General features: G+C 40.3%; 1 protein-coding gene across 1 annotated transcript in view; it reads right to left on the bottom strand.

The window, feature by feature from the left end:
- The window catches only part of SH3BGRL2 (SH3 domain binding glutamate rich protein like 2), a 49,801-nt gene that overhangs the window by 11,655 nt on the left and 18,502 nt on the right, over positions 1-19,644 (bottom strand). Inside the window, exon 2 of the mRNA XM_074895952.1 lies at positions 13,785-13,970. Within this exon, the coding sequence (XP_074752053.1) occupies positions 13,785-13,970 (186 nt within the window). The remainder of the gene's footprint in view (positions 1-13,784; positions 13,971-19,644) is intronic.

The raw sequence follows: 19,644 nt of genomic DNA, 5'->3' as shown, positions 1-19,644 counted from the left end.
TTCCCTGTAATACAGGTGAGATAACAGATGTTCCAAAAACATTCTGCCTTTGACCTTACCTTTATAAGGAAAGAAAGTCTGTGCAAATTTGGGCCACATGTAAAGACACTAAATGCATGGGTGAGAACATGAAAATTCTTGTCTCGCATAAAGAACATCCCACTGCTATCGGCAGTAGATGCAGAGGCTGAAGAAGGAAAATGGTGCCAAGCTCAGCAGAAGCTGAGAGCTTCATGCACAGGCAAGAGCCCGACTTGCTTGTGAGCCAACAGGTTCCACTTGGAAAAACTCTGTGGGACACTGCCTCCCACAGAGGAAGAACACTACCATCCACTGGTTTTGGCAAGGCACTAGTTCCATGTTTCTGCACCAGGCTTCACCACCGGTAGCAAGTTACTACAGTCCTCTTGTTGCTGTCCCAAGCAGCTCTACCAAGGCAGAGGACACTGCAACTTTGCTGGGTGGAAGGAAGTGGCTGCCACTGATGCCCTGGAGGCGTTCAGAAAGCAGCTGTTAACCTAAAAATATACAAGCACAGCAAACTGCCACCCACTGCCGCACTTCAAAAGGCAACTATGTGCACAAATATAATTTTGACTGTATCGCTTTAAATTATGATCCTTGGTGCTTTCCATAGCTGCTAATTACACATTATTAACATATAAAATTCTGGCAACATCAGTAGCCGATTAAGGCTACTAAAACTAAGGGGACACAGAAGCAGTTGACATGAATCATCAGTGACTCAGAGACACCCAATCCCTCAGGAAAAGTTGAAAAGCCGAAAATACAGGTGATAAATCACAGAGAGGAAGGTATGAAAGGTTACCAAGAATGACAAATGCCAGTTAGGAAAAAAAAATATATCTCAGGATGGTTTGAGGGGATAGAGAAGTGACAAGATAAGTAAAAAGCTATTTCAAGTCAGAACAGGTTTCTTAACAGGATAACAGCCATCTAAAGGCTGTAGGCCTGGCTCCTCACCCTTAAAGTCAATGGCAGCTTGATCACCCATTAAGCAGTCTGAGCAAGATACAGCCGGTCTGTTTTACCACCAGAACAATTACTGCATCAAAGATGCTCTAAGTGCTACTGGGGAATGGATTAGCTGTCCTAATAAGCTCTTGCTTTGTTGAAAATAAACAAAGCTAACTGTACTGAAGTTTCAACAGCTCACCCACAGACAAGCAAAATCTTGCTTGGCCTTGCATGGCATAAAGCTCTTCTTTGCTTTCCCTCTTCCTGCAGTGACTCTCAACAGGATAGAGAGGCAGGCCGCGGCTGCAAATGTCTCCAGGAGCAAAGTTACCCCAGGTGGTAATGGGAGGAAGGCTGTGAAGCTCACTGTGGTGGCAGGACGGTTGGTAGTAGATGTAGAGCTCAGTGGAGCCATGGAGCACATTGCCAGAGCACACTAAAGATGATAAATGTTTACATGGCTTCACCAGAAAGCTGAAGTTCATGAAAGAGAAATGTAGTAAGAATTACTAAATATATTAAAGTGAGAAAAATAGCTAGAGACAGGGAAAATACTCAACAGAAGTATTTTATATGTTTGACTTTCTTGTATACTTTCCTAGGCATATGCTCATGGCCACTGCCAGGGCAAAACTGAGCTAGATGGACCTTCAGTCTCACACATTTAAGGCAACTTATGTCGTCTTGGGGTGCACCTTACACAGTTTTAAGATAATCAGCAAGGTCAGGCAATATTGTCCACTTAGTATGCTGGTAAAAGCCTCACACTTACATAGTTTTGTTTTCAAAATCTGAATCCTTGCAGTTTATCCTGAAACTAAAAGGTGCTGTCGTTGCTTTGCACCTCTTTAAAATCAGATTAATCAAAGACATCACTTTTTTAATGTCTACATTATGAAGAAATTCTGCAAGGTTTTATGACAATTTACCCAGTAGGAAAATTGTTGGTCCTTGGGAATTCTCTCCTCTTTAGAAATCCCACTTCCAGTGTAGCTTCTCCTCTCAACAGCAACTACCAAGTTCAAAAAACTAACTTAGCTACAACAGGACCTGTATCCCATCTGCGATGTGGAGACCTTAAGTGCGCTGTATTCCTGGTGCTAGGAAACCAGATCACTGTAGTGATGTGATTACAGACACTGCCATAATTAATTTGTCTGAGCATCTTGTTAAGCAGGTACACTGGGGCTTGTTTAAACACTGTCACTGCTGACAGAAACTATTTACTGCACACCAAAGTTAAAATTGGCAGTACTGCAGATCAGCATAAATAATTATTTGTGCTTCAAGAAACATAACACAAGGGTGATGGCACTGGGTCAAAGTAAAACATTAACACAAAGTAGATTTCATTTACATTTAGCAATGATACAGACACTGTCTATCCATTACTGCAACTGAGATTAGGAGAACATTATATCTAATGAAGTTTCAAAGACAGTAATTGTGAATAAAATTCCTCCCAGTAAGTTTATTTAAACGAGCAAGCTGGCTTTGTTGCTTTTACCTTGCAGCAAGAGAAAGAGTGAGCTTGTAGACAAACACTTACTGCTTACCACACCAGGAAGCAGATAAACAAGGCACCTGCCCATATGTAGCTTGCACTGCTTTTCATACATATTTTTTGAAATGCACTGGTTATTGGGCAGCACTTAAAAGATTAGTCTATTGGCATGCTGTTTGAATTTGTTTCTCTTTGTCAATATTTTTTAATATATTATTATGATCTCGTCAGTCTTATAAAAGGGGCAACATAATTGCTCTTACAAGTAATAGTGGGGAACTCATAATTTAAATGCATTAATCAGCACTTTGCTACTGAGTCCATACTATATGCCATGAAGAATGAGCTCTTAGCATCCTTCCTGAAAAGGGCAGTTCAGTTCTCTAAAACAGATGACATTCATTTACTGATCTGATTAGGATTACAATGGAAAGCCCTTATGCAGCACAGATCTCCTTGGAGAATGAGTGTGTGTGCATGTGTGAGTCTTTTTTAATATTATATAAATATACAAAAATAAGAAGATCTTGTCTGCACAACACAGGACAATCTAAACATGACCGTTTTCAATTACCCAACTTTCCAATAATACCTCTGCACAGGATTTTTAAAGAGCTTATACAACTGACCACAAAGCAACCTGTTACTCCTCTCCTAAAGGCCAGATGTTTATTTCAATAATCGCTTTAGTCATAGGCTTCCAGAAACAAAGGCTTTAATAAAAGGGAGCAGATGTGAGCTACAGCTCTATTATCTGGACAGTACATGACAAACTCAGGCTGATGTGATGTCTGCCATTCATTCAGCAATTGTCACAGGGTACACAAACATCAACTATCTAAGAACCAACATCCCTCACCTCTAAGACAGGAAGCCCAAGGGCTTCCCCCAGGCAAGCACTGAAGACCTCAAACTGGCATAATGCCCACCTGGGCCAGGGGAATATTCAGGGGAGTCCCTGACAGAATCAGTAAGTACTATGAATGATAACAGGTGCCACCTCCCCCTTTTGTGCACCTTCCAGCTCATCATGTTATTTCACAAATCACACAAGCTCTGCATGCACAGAATTTAACTTGGCCATGTTTTAAGGTAGCTGTAACTTTACAGGGTCATGACAACCACATGTTGGTTGGTTTTCCTCTTAGAGAATTTTAGTCATACCAATATTAGGTGGCATCTCAGAGCACCAAATGAAATATGGATTTCCCCCTTCCATTTGTTTATTTTAGGAATCTGACACTGGCAGAGTCATCTTTCAACATTTCCTTTGTTTTCTGTGGTTCTTTCAGAGAGAAACAGAAATGGGAAGCTACTAAAGAAAGAAAAAAGCCATACTAACTGTAATAGCATTGTTACTGATTTTATTATCAACTGAAATTAAATTGTGTTTGATTTTAATATAAGTATAGAATTAAGGGATATTTTAGTAAAAATCATTTATTTTATTGTATTTTGAATCTAGCAACTGACTGCTACTCTAAAATTCCCTGTACAGCCCTGTACCAAGGCTGAAGGGATTGGTCATAATTGTTTAGTAGGAATGGTTAGAACCTAGGTAACAAAACACAAGGTGATTTGTAAACTGATTTATAATACATACATAGGACTAGAAGAATGCAAGTAGTTGTCAAGGTCCAGGATTAATGGGAACTGAGGGAAGTAACTGTAACAGCTTGCAGGTACCTGCCAAGAAAACTGTGTCCTTAAACAGAAGGTAATTCCGGCAGGGGGAGATCGCGACCACCGACTCATGGACCACCTACTCACATTACACCCCAGACCCATTTCTGGACATTTCTAACCTTTACTGCGCAGAATCGGAAATGGGAGGAGAATATGTTAATGATTTCTTAGAAATTGTATGCTTATGTATGAAGACTTAATGAATATGTATGAGTAAGTTCTATATAAGATGTATGACCTTGGTGCCTGGCACGTGTTGTTGGTGAGAGCACTCCCCTACACGTCCAGCCATCAATAAAGAAGTGTCTGCTTATCTACATCAAATTGGTGTCGATAAGTTATTTTTATCCCGGATTTCGGTGACAGCATTGCAATGTATTAACACCATTTTTACTTATAAATTGATTATAACTTTGCTATATCTTCAAAGTGTTTCTTAGAATATAATCATATTAGCATAATCACAAGTGGAACAGTGGTGCACTGAATTACATATATCATTCTGGTTGTTCTCTGACAACAGCCATGGCCTTCTTTAGATACTGTTCCAACATACTGCTACATCCACATTCTGAGCAATATTATGTGCCCTCAGAGTATTACCGCCACTTAGTAAGCTTTCCTGTCCTTTCATCATATATACCATATATTCTATATTTTAGTAGAACTGACCCTTTATAAAAGGCTTTAACCAAAGTAGTCATGACACCTTCAAGAACAAACTCCTTTTCTTCAAGAAAATGGCATAACAGGAAGTTTCCATTTCTGCAAAGAAGAATTAGGATCCCCCCAAAAATCATTAGTAATTATGTCACACTTACTGATTTGCCGTAAATTCTGCAGAGCATCAATGTAATAAATATAAAAATCAAAAAGCAAAAAAAAATGCAGTATTTTCTACTATATCCTGTAAAGGTGACAATTCTAATTTTATACTGGTCACCTTTAAGTGTTTTAAAATACATAAACACCCTATATTATTATAGCTAGGAAATAGAGTCTGCAAACAGAATAAGGTATCTCCAGAGACGTGTCAAATCTTTGACAGCTATCATCTTTATGTGGTGGGATGGCTTACAAAATACCTGCTATTTCACTTTGAATCAGCTTTCATGAAGCTTAGAATGGAGAGAGGAAAGAGTCCAAATGACAATTGCGGTGCCTCCACTGAACGTACTCTCTCTATTTCAGGCTAAACTGCAGCACTACAACACATTACTGATATCAGTTCTAACTGCTCTGAGGAGGATAAAATTCTTGGGTTATTTTATTTTTACTGAGTTGCTGAGATTCTAATTTTTAAGCCCTAACACTGGGCAGGCTGGCTACTCTACACTTTGCCTCTGGTACCACACTCCCCTTTATTAAGTACATATCACATGGAATTAAAGCTCTTTGCCTCAGGACACAGAAAAGCAGTAGAGAAGTGGATAGCAAAAGCATAGGCATAGCCTGTAAGTTATAACCATACAGCCCCTGTGAATGGTCTGAACAGTATCTTGCCAACATGGAGAAGACACATTGGCAGGGATTGCTTTCTAACACTAGCCCTTCTATATTCCTTTATTGAGAAAAGGGCTTAATCAGGAAGATAAACAGTGCTGTGTCACTAGCCTCAAGTCACTCACATTCAGCCTAGGGTCTGTGGACACCTGTGAGCCACAAACTACTCCAATGTAACTGCAAGAGTTAATTAAAACCAAACTGCTTACATTGACCATACAGGAAACTCTACCTCTGATGGCAAAAATAATTTATCAGGAAAGTTTCAGCATCATCAAACATTAACAGCTGTTATATGATCTCTGAGCAGTTCACACTAACTTTTATCTAGTGAGATTATCCCTCTTCTTTCTAAAGACAGACCCAGACCACCAAGATGCTAAGTGAGTCAAGTAAGACATCTCCTGAGGTGCAGGGAACTGAACATAGACTTCCTGAATACCAAATTAGCCTCACAACTGCCCTAGCTCCCAAAGTAAACACACTATAGCCAGCATGATAAGATGAATTCGACCATGTTGCTTGAGGATCTAGAGAGACAGAGTTCATGTTCTCTGTGTCTGTAGGCACAAGAATAATGACAAACTCCCCAGTGACAAGCCAGGGCAGAAATTCTGAGGTGGCCTCTATCTAGCCAGTTTTCTTAAATTCTCTCTTTCCTCTTCTCTTATTATTGAGTAGTTACTGATTTATCATTTGACACATATAAAAAAGAAAAAAAAAATGTGTATGAATCTTTCCAGGATCTTTAAAAAAAACAGAAGAGACTGATACTTAACAGTCCAAGGAAATCAGTGACACAGTAATTGCCTGTGCGCTGAATAGTTTCTCGAGAACACTGCACCTCTGTCACCAGCCTATTTTATTTCTTTATTGTCTATAGGCTTTCACTGTTTTGATGGAGTTGATACCCATATATTACATTTCAGGGAAGGACAATAAATATCACATATCTCCGTCTCTATTGCTGCCCACTAGGCACTCTAACAGGACTTACCCTAACACTCTAAACCATATGAACAGCTTCCAAGGGAAAAAAAAAAAAAAAAGAGTCAGCCTGCTATGTAAATATTTTCCCTTCAGCTCAAACTCCCACCTGGAAACAGATTTCCTTTTCATTTTGGTTGGCCTAAATTTCAGGCGATCTCACATCAGTGGCAGATTTCTGCATATAAAACTGTCACTGTTTCAAAGTGCTAACTTGCAGCTTTGTAAGGTTAAAATTAGAATGCTGCTTTACTGGGAAGTGGAGATTTCCACTCCTCTGAAAGATTTGGGAGTCACTTCTAGTCTAAGAAGAGTTGTGCATTCAATTGTGGAGATTTCAGAGAAAGCAGAAGAGGGAGGTATGAGGCACAGGCCTAATTTCAGACATCACATTTCCAGAATTTCTTACTCTCTGCTTTAAGAGCTCTCTGTGTCCAGTGTTCTGGATACTGAAGATCCTGTTTGGATACATGTACCTGTGGCTCCTCACCTGCCACGTGAAGAAGCTAGAGCCCTAGCTGGGGGCTGCTAATTCCACTCCGGAAGCCACCTGCCCAAAATTCAGGCATTTCAGTGCTTGGCATCATGTTATAGCTCCTCTGTGAATCTGGCCCTAATGCACCAATCTGCAGTGACCTCTCCATCTGTCTGGACTTTCCTTGGTCTGTGTAAATAATGTAACAGTAAGTAATAAGTAAGTAAGGGTAAGTAATTATTTGTTCATTCTTTTAAATAGTGTTTTTAATAGCTAGTACAATGTTGGATCCTACCAGCAGTGCTTTAGAAAAATCTGAATAATTCAATATGCAGAATCACAGAACTGTCTGGGTAAAATAAATTCACAGTGGTTGGGTAAAATAAATTCACAGTGGTAGGTAGAGCATTTAGAAATTTTTCTGTTACCTTGAAAGTAAACGATTTAGTTAGTGAAAACTTAGAAAATGAACTCCTCTTCACGTTTTTACTGGTCCAGCTGGGATGGAGTTAACTTTTTTCACAGTAGTTCCTATGGTGCTGCGTTTTGGATATGTGTCTAAAACGGCCTTGATAGCACACCAATGTTCCAGCTATTGCCAAGCAGTGCTTACACAGCAATCAAGGCCACCTCCGTTTCTCACTCTGCTTCCCCCTGCCACCCTGAGAGGAGGCTGGGAGTGGGCAAGAGGTTGGGAGAAGACACAGCTGGGACAGCTGACCCCAGTTGGCCAAAGGGATGTTCCACACTATATAACGTCATGCTCATAAAAGCTGAAGAGTGTTTGTCTTGCAAGATAGCCATTGTGCAGAGACTGGCTGGGCATTGGTCTGCTCTTGGCAGATGGTGAGTGATTGCGTTTGCATCACAGTTTTTTCTCCCTTTCCTTCATTTATTAAACTGTCTTTATCTCAACTCATGGGTTCTCTTGCTTTTGCTCTTCCTATTTTCTTCACCATCCTGCTAGAGGAGTGGAGGGGGAGCAAGCAGCTGTGTGGTGCTGTCTGGGGTCAACCCACAACAGTCCTTTTTGGCTCCTGAACAGGGACTCAAAAAGGTTCAAGATAATGACAGATTTGATCAGTGCGAGACTGAATTTACAGCTGTAATATCTGTTTAGCTGTTACTTCACGTTAGTGGTCACCACATTAACTTGTTGTTCTTGATGCTGATTTGTTTTTCCCCTCAGTTGCTCTGTCACTTGCTCCCATTCTTCCTGTACATCAAACTCAAGAGTTTGTTAATAGCTGTTTTCAGCTTTTGCTCTTTGCCATGTTGTTTATCACTTTATTTTGCTTTGCCTGGGAGAGCCATGATAAAAGCATTGGCCTTGAGCCTCATCTGGTATTTGGCTCCTACGTGTGCTGCCATCCCAGAACTCTGGGAACCATCTCGTGGAGACAATTAGCAATTACATCTTTCTCCTGCAGGACCCACTTTGTGGAGGAAGTGAAGAATGGCATCTTCCTCTTCTCCAGGACAGAGATTTCCACCCTTGTTGCAATGGCCCTGCAGTTTATTGAACATCCCAATGTAACCAGAAGGTTGTATCAGTGTGTGCAGTGACACTGACTGGCTTTTTGTAAGCTTAACCAACCAGTAGGGAATGACACACAGTAATGTGCCCTGAGGCAACCAACTCCTGGACGGCAAAGGTGTCTGGGAGAAGTAAAATGCTAAAGCTTGGACAGCTGGCCCAAGCCAGAGTTGACCTATAGATGAATCCTGTATATTTTATAACTGATAACCATTGTGCTAGTAGGTATTGTGCTAGGTTATAACAACCCACTTATGCTGATGTAAAAAGTGCTAAAGCATTGAAATACTGAAGTCTGAACAAAAGGCCACAAGCCGAAGCTGCTAACTTAGTATGTCATCATTAACAAAGTATGTAAGCCCACTAGTGAAAGACACAGCTTAGACAGAATATAATCAGAAGTGAGGACAAAATGCTGAGAGAATGTATCCAACTTCCCTTGTTTAGCCTTGTTCAAGGCTGAGAACCCAAGTGTTTGGCCTTGTTAGAAACTCCCTTGGTCTCCCCCCACGAGCCCTGGCCAGGCTTTGGGTGGAATCCAACAGGAGAATGAAACCAGAAATTCTTTGCTCAAAACAAAGGTGCCAGCTATTCTGGCTTGTCAATCTCTGGTATATAAGGCTGGACCCGCTCACAGCGACTCTGGCAGCCTCACCTGAGGGTGGATGCCCCCGCGTAGGATTTCCCCCTTGCCGGGACAGGCTCTGCAAACCCTCGCTGTAACCGGGGCTGCCCAGCCACTGCGGGGCTGGGTGATGGCAACGTGTGCAAGTGGTGAGGGATCTTTCTTAATCACTATTGTCTCTCTCGTGTAGTAATGATTTGATGCATTACCCCGTATTCTCCTATTTGTTGCTTTATGTGCACTATTCTGCTTTTTCTTACTGCATGTTTTCTGCATTACTGTTACATTACTTGGTTATCATCAGTAAAATACACCTACTCTTTTCATTCTGGTGTCTGAATTTAATCGGTATACTTAATCAGCAAAACAAGAAGTCACAGAAACTGTCACAGGCAAATCAAGAGAAAAGTGGCCAGTACTCTATCTCTACACTGGACTCATGGATGATGGCCCTGTGGGGTGGCTACAGCAACAGAGGTTTACTAAGTAGCAACAGAGGTAAGCCCATCTGGGCTGCTGCATTGTGGCAAGGCATTGCTGCCTGGGTAGAGCAGCAGTGCTGTAAAAGTACGTTACGTAGATACTCACGTGCCCAAGAGCCATACCACCAAAGAACATGGAAACAAGAAGCAGGTAGACCAGGCTGCCAAAACTGAAATGGCCAAGGTGGACTTGGACTGGGAACCTAAGGGTGAGCTATTCATAGCTTAGCATGACACATTGGGACACCTAGGAAGAGATGCAATGTATAGATGGGCTCATGATACAGGGGTGGACTTGGCCATTGAAGACACTGAACAGGTAATCCATGACTGCAAAACATGTGCCATGATCAAACAAGCTCAAGTGGGTAAAACCTCTCTGCTGTGGAGAACAGTGGCTGGGAAAGACAGTGTGGGTTGCTCCTCTCACAGGAAAAGGCAAACCCATTTGTAGGGTTCCTTTTTCTCAAGGGCAAGGGTGTATTTGGTGGGTAACGCAGGAGGATGGGGAAACCCGGTGTGTACCTCAAGGAGATTAAATCTTGGGGGAAAACAATCCATGATTTGAGTTGTATGCCATAACTGTATGTCAAAGTACTACAGAGGAGCCACTAAAACTAACTGAGGATGAGCCTTGTAAGGAACCAGGCAAGACACAACCAGTTTCAATGCCCAACAACCCAATACAACACACCAGCTCCTATTAAGGCTCTACTTGTCCTTTTTTTTTTTTTATCTTTTCCAAATTATCTCCACTTTACTTTTCTTTATGCAAAGTGCATTAGTTCCCTCTTGGAACATACACTAGGCACTAGAATTTCTTTACTCTTACATAGCACTAACTAGGGCAAGATAACTGTAATAATTTCAGATTTATACTACTGTAAATTAGAAGAGCAGGTCCATGTTTTGTCTGAAATGTAGACTCTCTTCTCACACACTTACAATGTTATGACAATGTCACTAAGATGAAACAACAGATTGTAAAGTCATAAAAATATGTAAATTATCATAGTGTTAGTGTTATGACACAGCAGTGGATTATCAGTAAAATTATTTCTGTTCTTGTGTGCTCACAGCTCTTATCTTGCTCGCAGGAAATAAAAATGGTTCTTGCAGAGTACTTTATTTCAAAATCCATTAGCAGAACTTGTTACTGAAAAATTGGGGAGCATATCTCAGGAGACTGAGAAAAGGAGAAGATAAAATTAATGGTCATATTTGTGATTACATAGACACAGAAAAATTTCAAGGTCTCACTCACACTTCAAAACATGGAGTTTGTCTGTTGGTACCAGAAGGATCCCTCCCACTGTGGTACAAGACATTTTGTCACAATGTAAGCATTGGTCAAATTTTTATATCTTTCCCCCCTCTTACACCAGCTATCATGTGTTCAAAAGGCTGACACTAATCCATTTTGGATACATATTGAAAACACTGAAGAAAAGCTTCCTCTACATTGCAGTTACATTCTGAAAAGTGATTATTTCGAATGGGAATGTCCTAGCCAGAAAAATCTATTCTGAGATAATACCCTTGTGCGTATTCTACTAAAGAAAAAAATGGGGAGAAAAAAATCCCCAAAACTATTAGTGTTTTTACTAACATAGAAAAACCAGTATGGCTATGAACATGACATTGAGTCATGGCTCATACACCATATGCTTGTGAACCTTTACTGAAATAACATGAACAAAATAAAAACTGGAGCTATTTTGATTTGCTTTGTGTAGCCCTCATACATTTAGAACAGCAACAGGACTGACCAGTTTGTATTGTAAGTCTGTATTGTCAGTAACAATGTATAAGCCAGAATAAGTACATAAACTCTTTCCTGGTGAGACTGTACAACTGGCAGGCAGAAAACCAGACAATGTTTGTTATTAGAGCAAATTAGATTAGAAACTGCCTGGACATAAATCAGGAATGATAAACTACAATTTTCAGCAACTCATCTAACAGAAAACTCAGTGGGTATTTTTTCAGTTTAAGTTATTTAATAGTGATTTTTTGAGTTATTTATGTCAAGATAAAGATATGAAAACACTCACTGTGGAAAGACAAAGAGAAACAAGATGTGCAATGTCTGCTGACTTCATCTGATTGTGATGTTTTAAACCCCTTTCCAGCACTGACCTCCTTTGCCCCCTGCCTGATGTTTTGCCTCCACTCTATTACCCAAGAACTTCATTAACTAATGCAGCAGGCTAACTGATGAATGTTAGAGATCCTACACATACTTCTTCCTTTTTCCTAGAAAATACAGTTTCTTTCTAAGTATGTTTGCTCTTTAAAGATGTTCATGCAGACAGTGAGGTCTAGTAATGGGATTAACTCTGCTGACCAAAATCAGGCTATCAGCTGAGCAGACAGATTAACAAAATCATCTCACGTGTTGCACAACATCTTCTTCCTTGCTAATCCCAAACAGCAATATCTAAGACTAAGTTAAAACATGATACAAAGACAAGCTGAAAGGGTAGAAACAACAGCTTAAAACATTGTATTTCCCAGGCAAACTAAAATCACACCGAACGAGTAAATGTTATTTGTAAGTGAGGGTCAAAATCCTTGCCATGTCCCAGATACATTTCTTTAACTGACATTTCTTACCTGGAAGTAGGAAGATATGAGTTATACTGCTGAGACAAACAAGTAAGGCCAATACAAATCATATGTGATGGATGGATGTTAAATACCTTGCTTCAAGAAGCCAGTTAGCTGCTGCATCATACCCAATATCTGTTGCAGAGGATCCTAAATCACTTCTTCTGTGCTTCCTACATTAAACTAACAATTGCACTGCAGTTGACAGGTTATCAGGAGATATCAGTGATCTATCAGCCTGAAGCAGCTTTGCTACAGCACTGTTGAGTCTGGTAGGGAATAAATTAGAACCGGCCTGGATGTATCTTTACCACACTGTAGTCAGAAACCCACACAATACCCACATTTACTCTGGTCCAGCTATTATAACCACAGAGAACATCTTCCCCATTTTATTCTTCTGCTGAATTCACAGACAAACCTTACCCAATCGCCTCCTGATGCAGCCAGGGTGGCACATCAAACCTCCCTTTCCCCCACCAGCTATTCTAACAGGTACCTCAAACATGCATCCTAAAGGATGTACAAGTCACATGGTTGAAGTATGAAAAGATGAAGCAAGGCAAAGAGAGCCCAGCTTTGGTCTTTTTACAACATTTTATTCAAAGGTGAGTAAAAGTTCTGGGAAGATTCCCCCACAATAAAACACTGCCCAAGACTCAGAGTTGCAGCCTACCATGCTGGATAAGCAGGAGAGTAAAACATTCATATGGTGCCATTCTTAACATATGAAAGCCTACCACTTCAGCTTGCACTAGCGGATGGAGAAATTATTGCAATTTACACCATCAGAGAAATCATCTAAACCTGTTGTCAGATTCACAGGCTCTCATGCTTAGCAGACTTTCAGCAGAGGAAGACATGTCTCAAGCTGCTTTGCTATAGGGAAAAATAAACCTATTCTACAATTCAATCAACAAATAGTTTTCATTTAACCTAGAGACTCTGACTGCATAAAGGCTCTCTGAGCATAAATTAAATTTATGCTATGAGAGCAGCAAAGAAGGAGCTTAATTACAATAACAATATAACTCAATCTAGCCAATGTTCTCATTTACTGTGCCAAAGATATCCTTCTGAATTTTTATGCTTGGACTAGAAGACGGAAATCCCCAGCTTATACTGGTCTCTTTACCATCAACAGGTTGTACATGAAGCATTTGACATTACGAATTCTTACATTCATGGAGGGAATCCACTAGCTGAAGACAACATTAGGATTTACAGATGAATGATCTGAATTTTCACTTTACGATCATTATCTGATCCTATTGCCCCAAACTATCACCATTAATTCAGATACTGTTAGAGAAAGCTCAACAGCAAGTCCCAGCTTTTTAAATGGCCAACAGGGTATACCGATATATCATCCATTGACAACCGTAACAACTACTTACTCCACAGTACCGATCATCACTGAATATCTGTGGTGGCAGTGGATTGCCTTGTGCAGGCTGCCTATCCTCAGGAATATTTTTATACATCCATTGTCTTTTCTCCTCTGACATTGTGATATCCACTTCTTCAAACTCTATGCGATTGGCTTCCAGAAACCTCACCACATCTTGTTGCCTCTTCTTTATCTAGATGAAAGAAAGAAAACAAAACCCAACACTCAGAGCAAGTCCACCATAACCCAGATGTGCTTACAAACATGAGAAATTTCTTCCTCTCTTACCCCACTTTCATGGGATGGGAAGTCACAAACTCAGGAAGAGAAAGGAGAAAATATTTTTCAGTTTTAAATTCATTAAAGTTAAACACTGCTGTTTCTTTACAAGTTGGCAAATGTTATACTTCTTCATTTCTAGAAGGCTCTCTCTTTAGTTCAACTCTAGGAATTTCAGTCTTTACCCTCTAAAGATGATTTAAAGAAAAATAATCTGTATGGGACTCTTCAAAAGTAGGACTTAAAAGAAGCAGCTCATTTTCAAAGTCATTAGGAGCTACATTTTTAAATATGCAGGCACCTAGAAATGCAAGGTAAGCAACCTGGCAAGTCCCAGAAGAATCTACTCCTGTATGTGTTCATTGAGATAAACATGTCAGTATATCTGAAAAAAAAACATTCCAGCTACACACATTTTTGTTTTCCTAGACACCTACACATCTTTTAAAATGCAGCTCAACAGTTCCCTGAACAAGGTCTGTTGAATCTTTAATTAAGAGTGTCTGTCTGCATAATACACATGCCTAAAAATAAACATGATCTTATCTCTTGAAAATTAACTTCACTGCAAAAAAAATGCATGAGGTTTGTATTATGGGGGTTCTGCCCCTCAAAGAGATTATCATCTTTATACAGAAGCATAACAGAGGTAGAACACTGGCAGTTTTTAGATCATTGTAGCTAACTATCATCAACCCTTAACAGCTAGCTGGGCTTCAAGCAGATACACTCAGGTGAAGACTACTCTGTCTCAAACAGGACTTGATATCAAAATAGCAACCTCTGAAATAAAAGTCTGTAGGGCTGAGGAAAGGTACCTGAGCTCATGCAGCTAGGTCTGCTCTGCATTCTCTTCAGTCCATACTGTACTTTTTGCATCTGCTTATGAAATTAATTATTTCAGAAATGAACTATAAATTATATGCTGTATTTTTTACAGCTATCATCAACAGCATTATCTGAAGAAAGAAAATACAGCTTTAATAATTCTACAGTACTCCTGGAGTGTCAGATCCACGCAGTTGCTGACTGGCATAAAGCCCAGGTGGATGAATCATGCCTGTGGGTATCATATGACCTAGATACTATTTGGAAATCAGAGGATTTTTAAAGTGTATGTGCTAGTTGTTCTTGTCACACAACCCAGTCTGTCTATTTAAATGCACCACGAAAATACATAACCTTTGGAGGTAATGCTGATGGAATCATTGTTTCATTGAAATAAGAGGGTACCCATCCCAAGAAACTCCAAAGAAAAAGCTCTTAAATGATTACTGTCTTTATTGAGAAGTGGGTTGCACAGTACATTTGTACATCAGTGCCTTAATCTCTTTCCCATTCTTACATATACTGGTGGGGGTTTTTAGGCATATATGAATGGATCACTTTTTCATATAGAAGGCACCTCCTAAAATTGTGTGCAAATAATGCATTATCAACAACAGCAAAATTACCGCATCATCATCACTGCTGGTACCAACAATAACATGCCTTTTACTATCTCCCTAAAAATTGCAAAGACAAATTCTGTTGTCAATGTAGAAGTGAAAGACAAAAATAATTTCCTCTGTTGCAAGAGAGGCCCAAAAGAGACAGACACTGAGATTTTCTTAACAAGAATATTAAGTATTTCACAGAATTCTAGAACGGTTTGGGTTGGAAAGGACGTTAAAGATCATCTAGTTCCAACCCCCTGCCATGGGCAGGGACACCTTCCACTAGGCCAAGTTGCTCAAAGCCCCGTCCAGCCTGGCCTTGAACACTGCCAGGGAGGGGGCAGCCACAGCTTCTCTGGGCAACCTGTGCCAGTGTCTCACCACTTTCACAGCAAATAACTTTTTCCTTACATCTAATCTAAATCTTCCCTCTTTCAGTTTAAAGCCATTACCCCTTGTCCTATCACTACATGCTCATGTAAAATGTCCCTCTCTGGCTTTCTTGTGAGTACTGGAAGGCCACTATAAGGTCTTCCTGGAGCCTCTCTTCTCCAGGCTGAACAACCCCAACCATCTCAGCCTGTCCTCATAGGGGAGGTGCTCCAGTCCCCCAGTCATCTTCGTGGCCTCCTCTGGACTTGCTCCAACAGGTCCATGCCCTTTTGTTTAAACAGAAATGAGATGTCTAAAATGATGTGTGGGAGAGGTCATTTCCTTATAGTGGAGTACTGCTAAAACCACATGAACTCCCCCCTACATTGGTCAGAGCAACTAGCAAACCACAGAGTGCCTGGGCAGCCATCCGGCCCTGAGGCCAAATGGCATCATCTGGCCAAGTCTATTAAACCTGCACCCTCTCAGAGTGGCTGCATGCAAACTTAGGATATATTAGGATATAAAAATATTAGGAACGATCCCTGGGAAACTGTAACATCTAAATCATATCCATGAACGCTTATGAGACTGTAAGTTAGCCTTGGCCAAAGCTCTCTTTGCCTGCGACCATTTTTCTAACAGTTTCACAGTACCAGAGCTCTCCACTGCTCAGACCCAGGCCACATACCAGTACGCATGTACCTACATGCACCCATTTTCATCTGTTGTCTTCCAGTAGTCTGTACACTGGGCACAATTTTAACTGCAACTTAGATTTAATCAGATCCCTAATACTTTATTGTTCACACCATAAGACTTCTCCCACAAACCCCCATTTCCTAATCTCTCCTTTTTATTTTTATAAAACTAATTAAGATGTTGAAGTGAAATAAATTGTGGGTGGGTTTTTTTTAGCCAGAAGCCTTGCAATTCTCCATATGACATCTGCATGAGTTATCAGCTGTGGATGTGCCAGCTGCATAAATTTAAACAAAATGCCTTGAAAATTTTTAACAAAAAACTAGCATCTTCTCCTCCCCCAAGTGATTTGATTCAAGCCTCTAAACTGAAACAAGAGCTTTAGTTACATTTAAAATCCTATTAAATTATGCTTTGTTGTTTAAGATGCATCTCAGAGCATCTGCCACAACAGAAGCCAGCTGATTATTCCCCAAGAAAACCACAGGACCTTTGTCTTCCTCTACAACTGGATTTGTGCCGCAGGAGTGCGTCAGCCTCACAATCCTGCCTGCAGCTCTCATCTGTGGTTACTCTAAGCCCTAAAAACTTCCAGCATTTGACCACATGAAATACTGAGCAAACACAACACAGCACAAAGAGCAATGCCACTTCTCCCTTTCTCACTAGCCCATGCAGAGGATCTGAGCTCCTGTCAAGAGCCTGAAGTGCTAGGGCTTGGACTACAGGCCCAAGCCAGAGTTGACCTATAGATGAATCCTGTATATTTTATAACTGATAACCATTGTTCTAGTAGGTATTGTGCTAGGTTATAACAAACCACTTATGCTGATGTAAAAAGTGCTAACGTGTTGAAGTATTGAAGCCTGAACAACAGGCCCTGAGCCAAAACTGCTAACTTAGTGAGTAATCATTAGCGAAATATGTATAGTCATTAATGAAAGATGCAGCTTAGATATCATATACTCATTACTGGTGATGAATGTAATGAAAACTTGTCTATCTTAAATGTATTTTTTATCCTTCTCTGTGTAGGGGTAAGTTAACAAGGCCATGGAGCCAGCTGTCCAGCCTTGTGACCAGATGTGTGACCTTGCTCATAAATAAATTAAATAAGCAGAGAAATTCCCTTCGCTTCCTCCTTGAGCCCTGACCAGGTTCTAAAGGAATCTAATTGGAGAGTGAAACCAGATGTTTCCACTCAAAACAAGGGTGCCAGCTATTCTGGCTTGTCTGGTATATAAGGCTGTACCCGCTCACAGCGACTTTGGCAGCCTCACCTGTGGGTGGACGCCCCGCGTAGGATTTCCCCCTTGCCGGGACAGGCTCTGCAAACCCTCGCTGTCACCGGGGCTGCCCAGCCACTGCAGGGCTGGGTGATGGTGACGTGTGCGAGTGGTGAGGGATCTGTCTTAATCACTATTGTCTCTCTCGTGTAGTAATGATTTGATGCGTTACCCTTTATTTTCCTATTTGTTGCTTTAAGTGCATTATTCTGCCTTTTCTTACTGCACCTTTTCTGTATTACACTGTTACATTACTTAGATATCCCCAGTAAAATACGCCTACTCTTTTCATTCTGGTGTCCGAGTTTAATTGGTATCCTTAATCAGCAAAACAGAGCCCAGTGGAGAAAAAAAATCCTCATTTGACAAGCTATGGAGGCGGATAATTTAGTCCTCTTTGTGAAAGTTAGCCTTGTACCTTACTTCTTCCAAGGTTTCCAGAGTGTGATACAACTGAAAGGAACCTGAAAAGAGTATTCAAATAATCAGAGATACTATGTTTCAAAAAACTCATTTCGTGGCTATTCATACACCACTTCAAGAAAGCACCTGTATTCTTACAGGATAGACTGTTTCAGTATCAAAATATTTTGGTTTTAATGTTTTCAGCACACCACGATACACTGCAAGATATAACATCAAAATATATATCCATTGTGAAGTTTCACAGGAAAATCTTTATACGATATGACACTAATCTATCTTTAACACAGTGAAGAAAATTCTGATAGAGCTAATAGTCTACTATTATAATTTGATGTTTGTCTCCCATATCTTTAGCAGAGTGATTGTTTCCTGAACATCATCTCTCTGGTTTGTTGGTTTTTATTTTTTTTTTTACTGTTAATCTATATTTCTATTCACAAGACAGAAAATCCCCAGAGACATCTCCATTTTATCCCGGTATTTATATCTGGTCTCCTTATTAGGATTAAAAAGCAGCAAAAATAGGATGTCCATTTTGATATACAAAACTGTTAAAATGAGCTAATCGCTCATTCAGTAGCCTGATTTAGAAAGAAAAGTCTATCACAGCTAAAGTATCCAGTCTTTCTGCCCTAGTTTTCATTTCTTTGTACTGATTTGCAACAGGTAACAGGAGGATACGCTTTCAGACTGCTTTAGAGAAATAACTTCAAAGACATACTCAGGCCTGGCCAGGTGGGACCACTGGGATTATCTGTTCTGACCTTCAGCATCCCTGAATTAATTCCTTGTGGGAGTAAAGAGTTTCTCTGGTTTTTTTTTTCCCCCTCAGCTCCATTCTTGAACTGATAATAACAGAGAATCTGCTAGTCTTTGCAAATTGTTCCCATAGTTAGATAACTGCCTTCACTTAAAATATTTGCTTGCTTCTGTTCAGAATTCACCTCACTTCCAGCTTGCTTTTTATATCTTTGGCTAGACTCAAAACTCTTCTGTTATAAGATTTCTGTTTCCCACACAATATGGAGGAGAAACAGATCTCCCAGCAAACCTGAATAGTGATCTCTGGTAATAAGAGAAATCTTATTGCTTGTTTTACAGCAGAATGACAAAATGAGGATGTTACCATCATAAATCAGCTCTGGACTGAAGCAGAAGTTTAGCAAAATCAGATCACATCCTCTGCCCAAAATTCCCTGGAAGCTTCTCATTACTTCCAACAGGTCACAATTTCCTTCTTTTGTCCTTCTCTATGCTTCCTGAACCTGTTTTCAGAAGATCTTCTGTACTAGAAAGGCTTGCCTACAGACAGCTGCTGAACCAGAGGAGCATAACATGTGGTCTCTCCATTACTAAATGGCAGCAG

Source organism: Athene noctua, chromosome 1 (genome assembly GCF_965140245.1).
Source record: "Athene noctua chromosome 1, bAthNoc1.hap1.1, whole genome shotgun sequence".
Lineage (NCBI taxonomy): Eukaryota > Metazoa > Chordata > Aves > Strigiformes > Strigidae > Athene > Athene noctua.
This window is presented reverse-complemented; position numbering and strand designations above follow the sequence as displayed.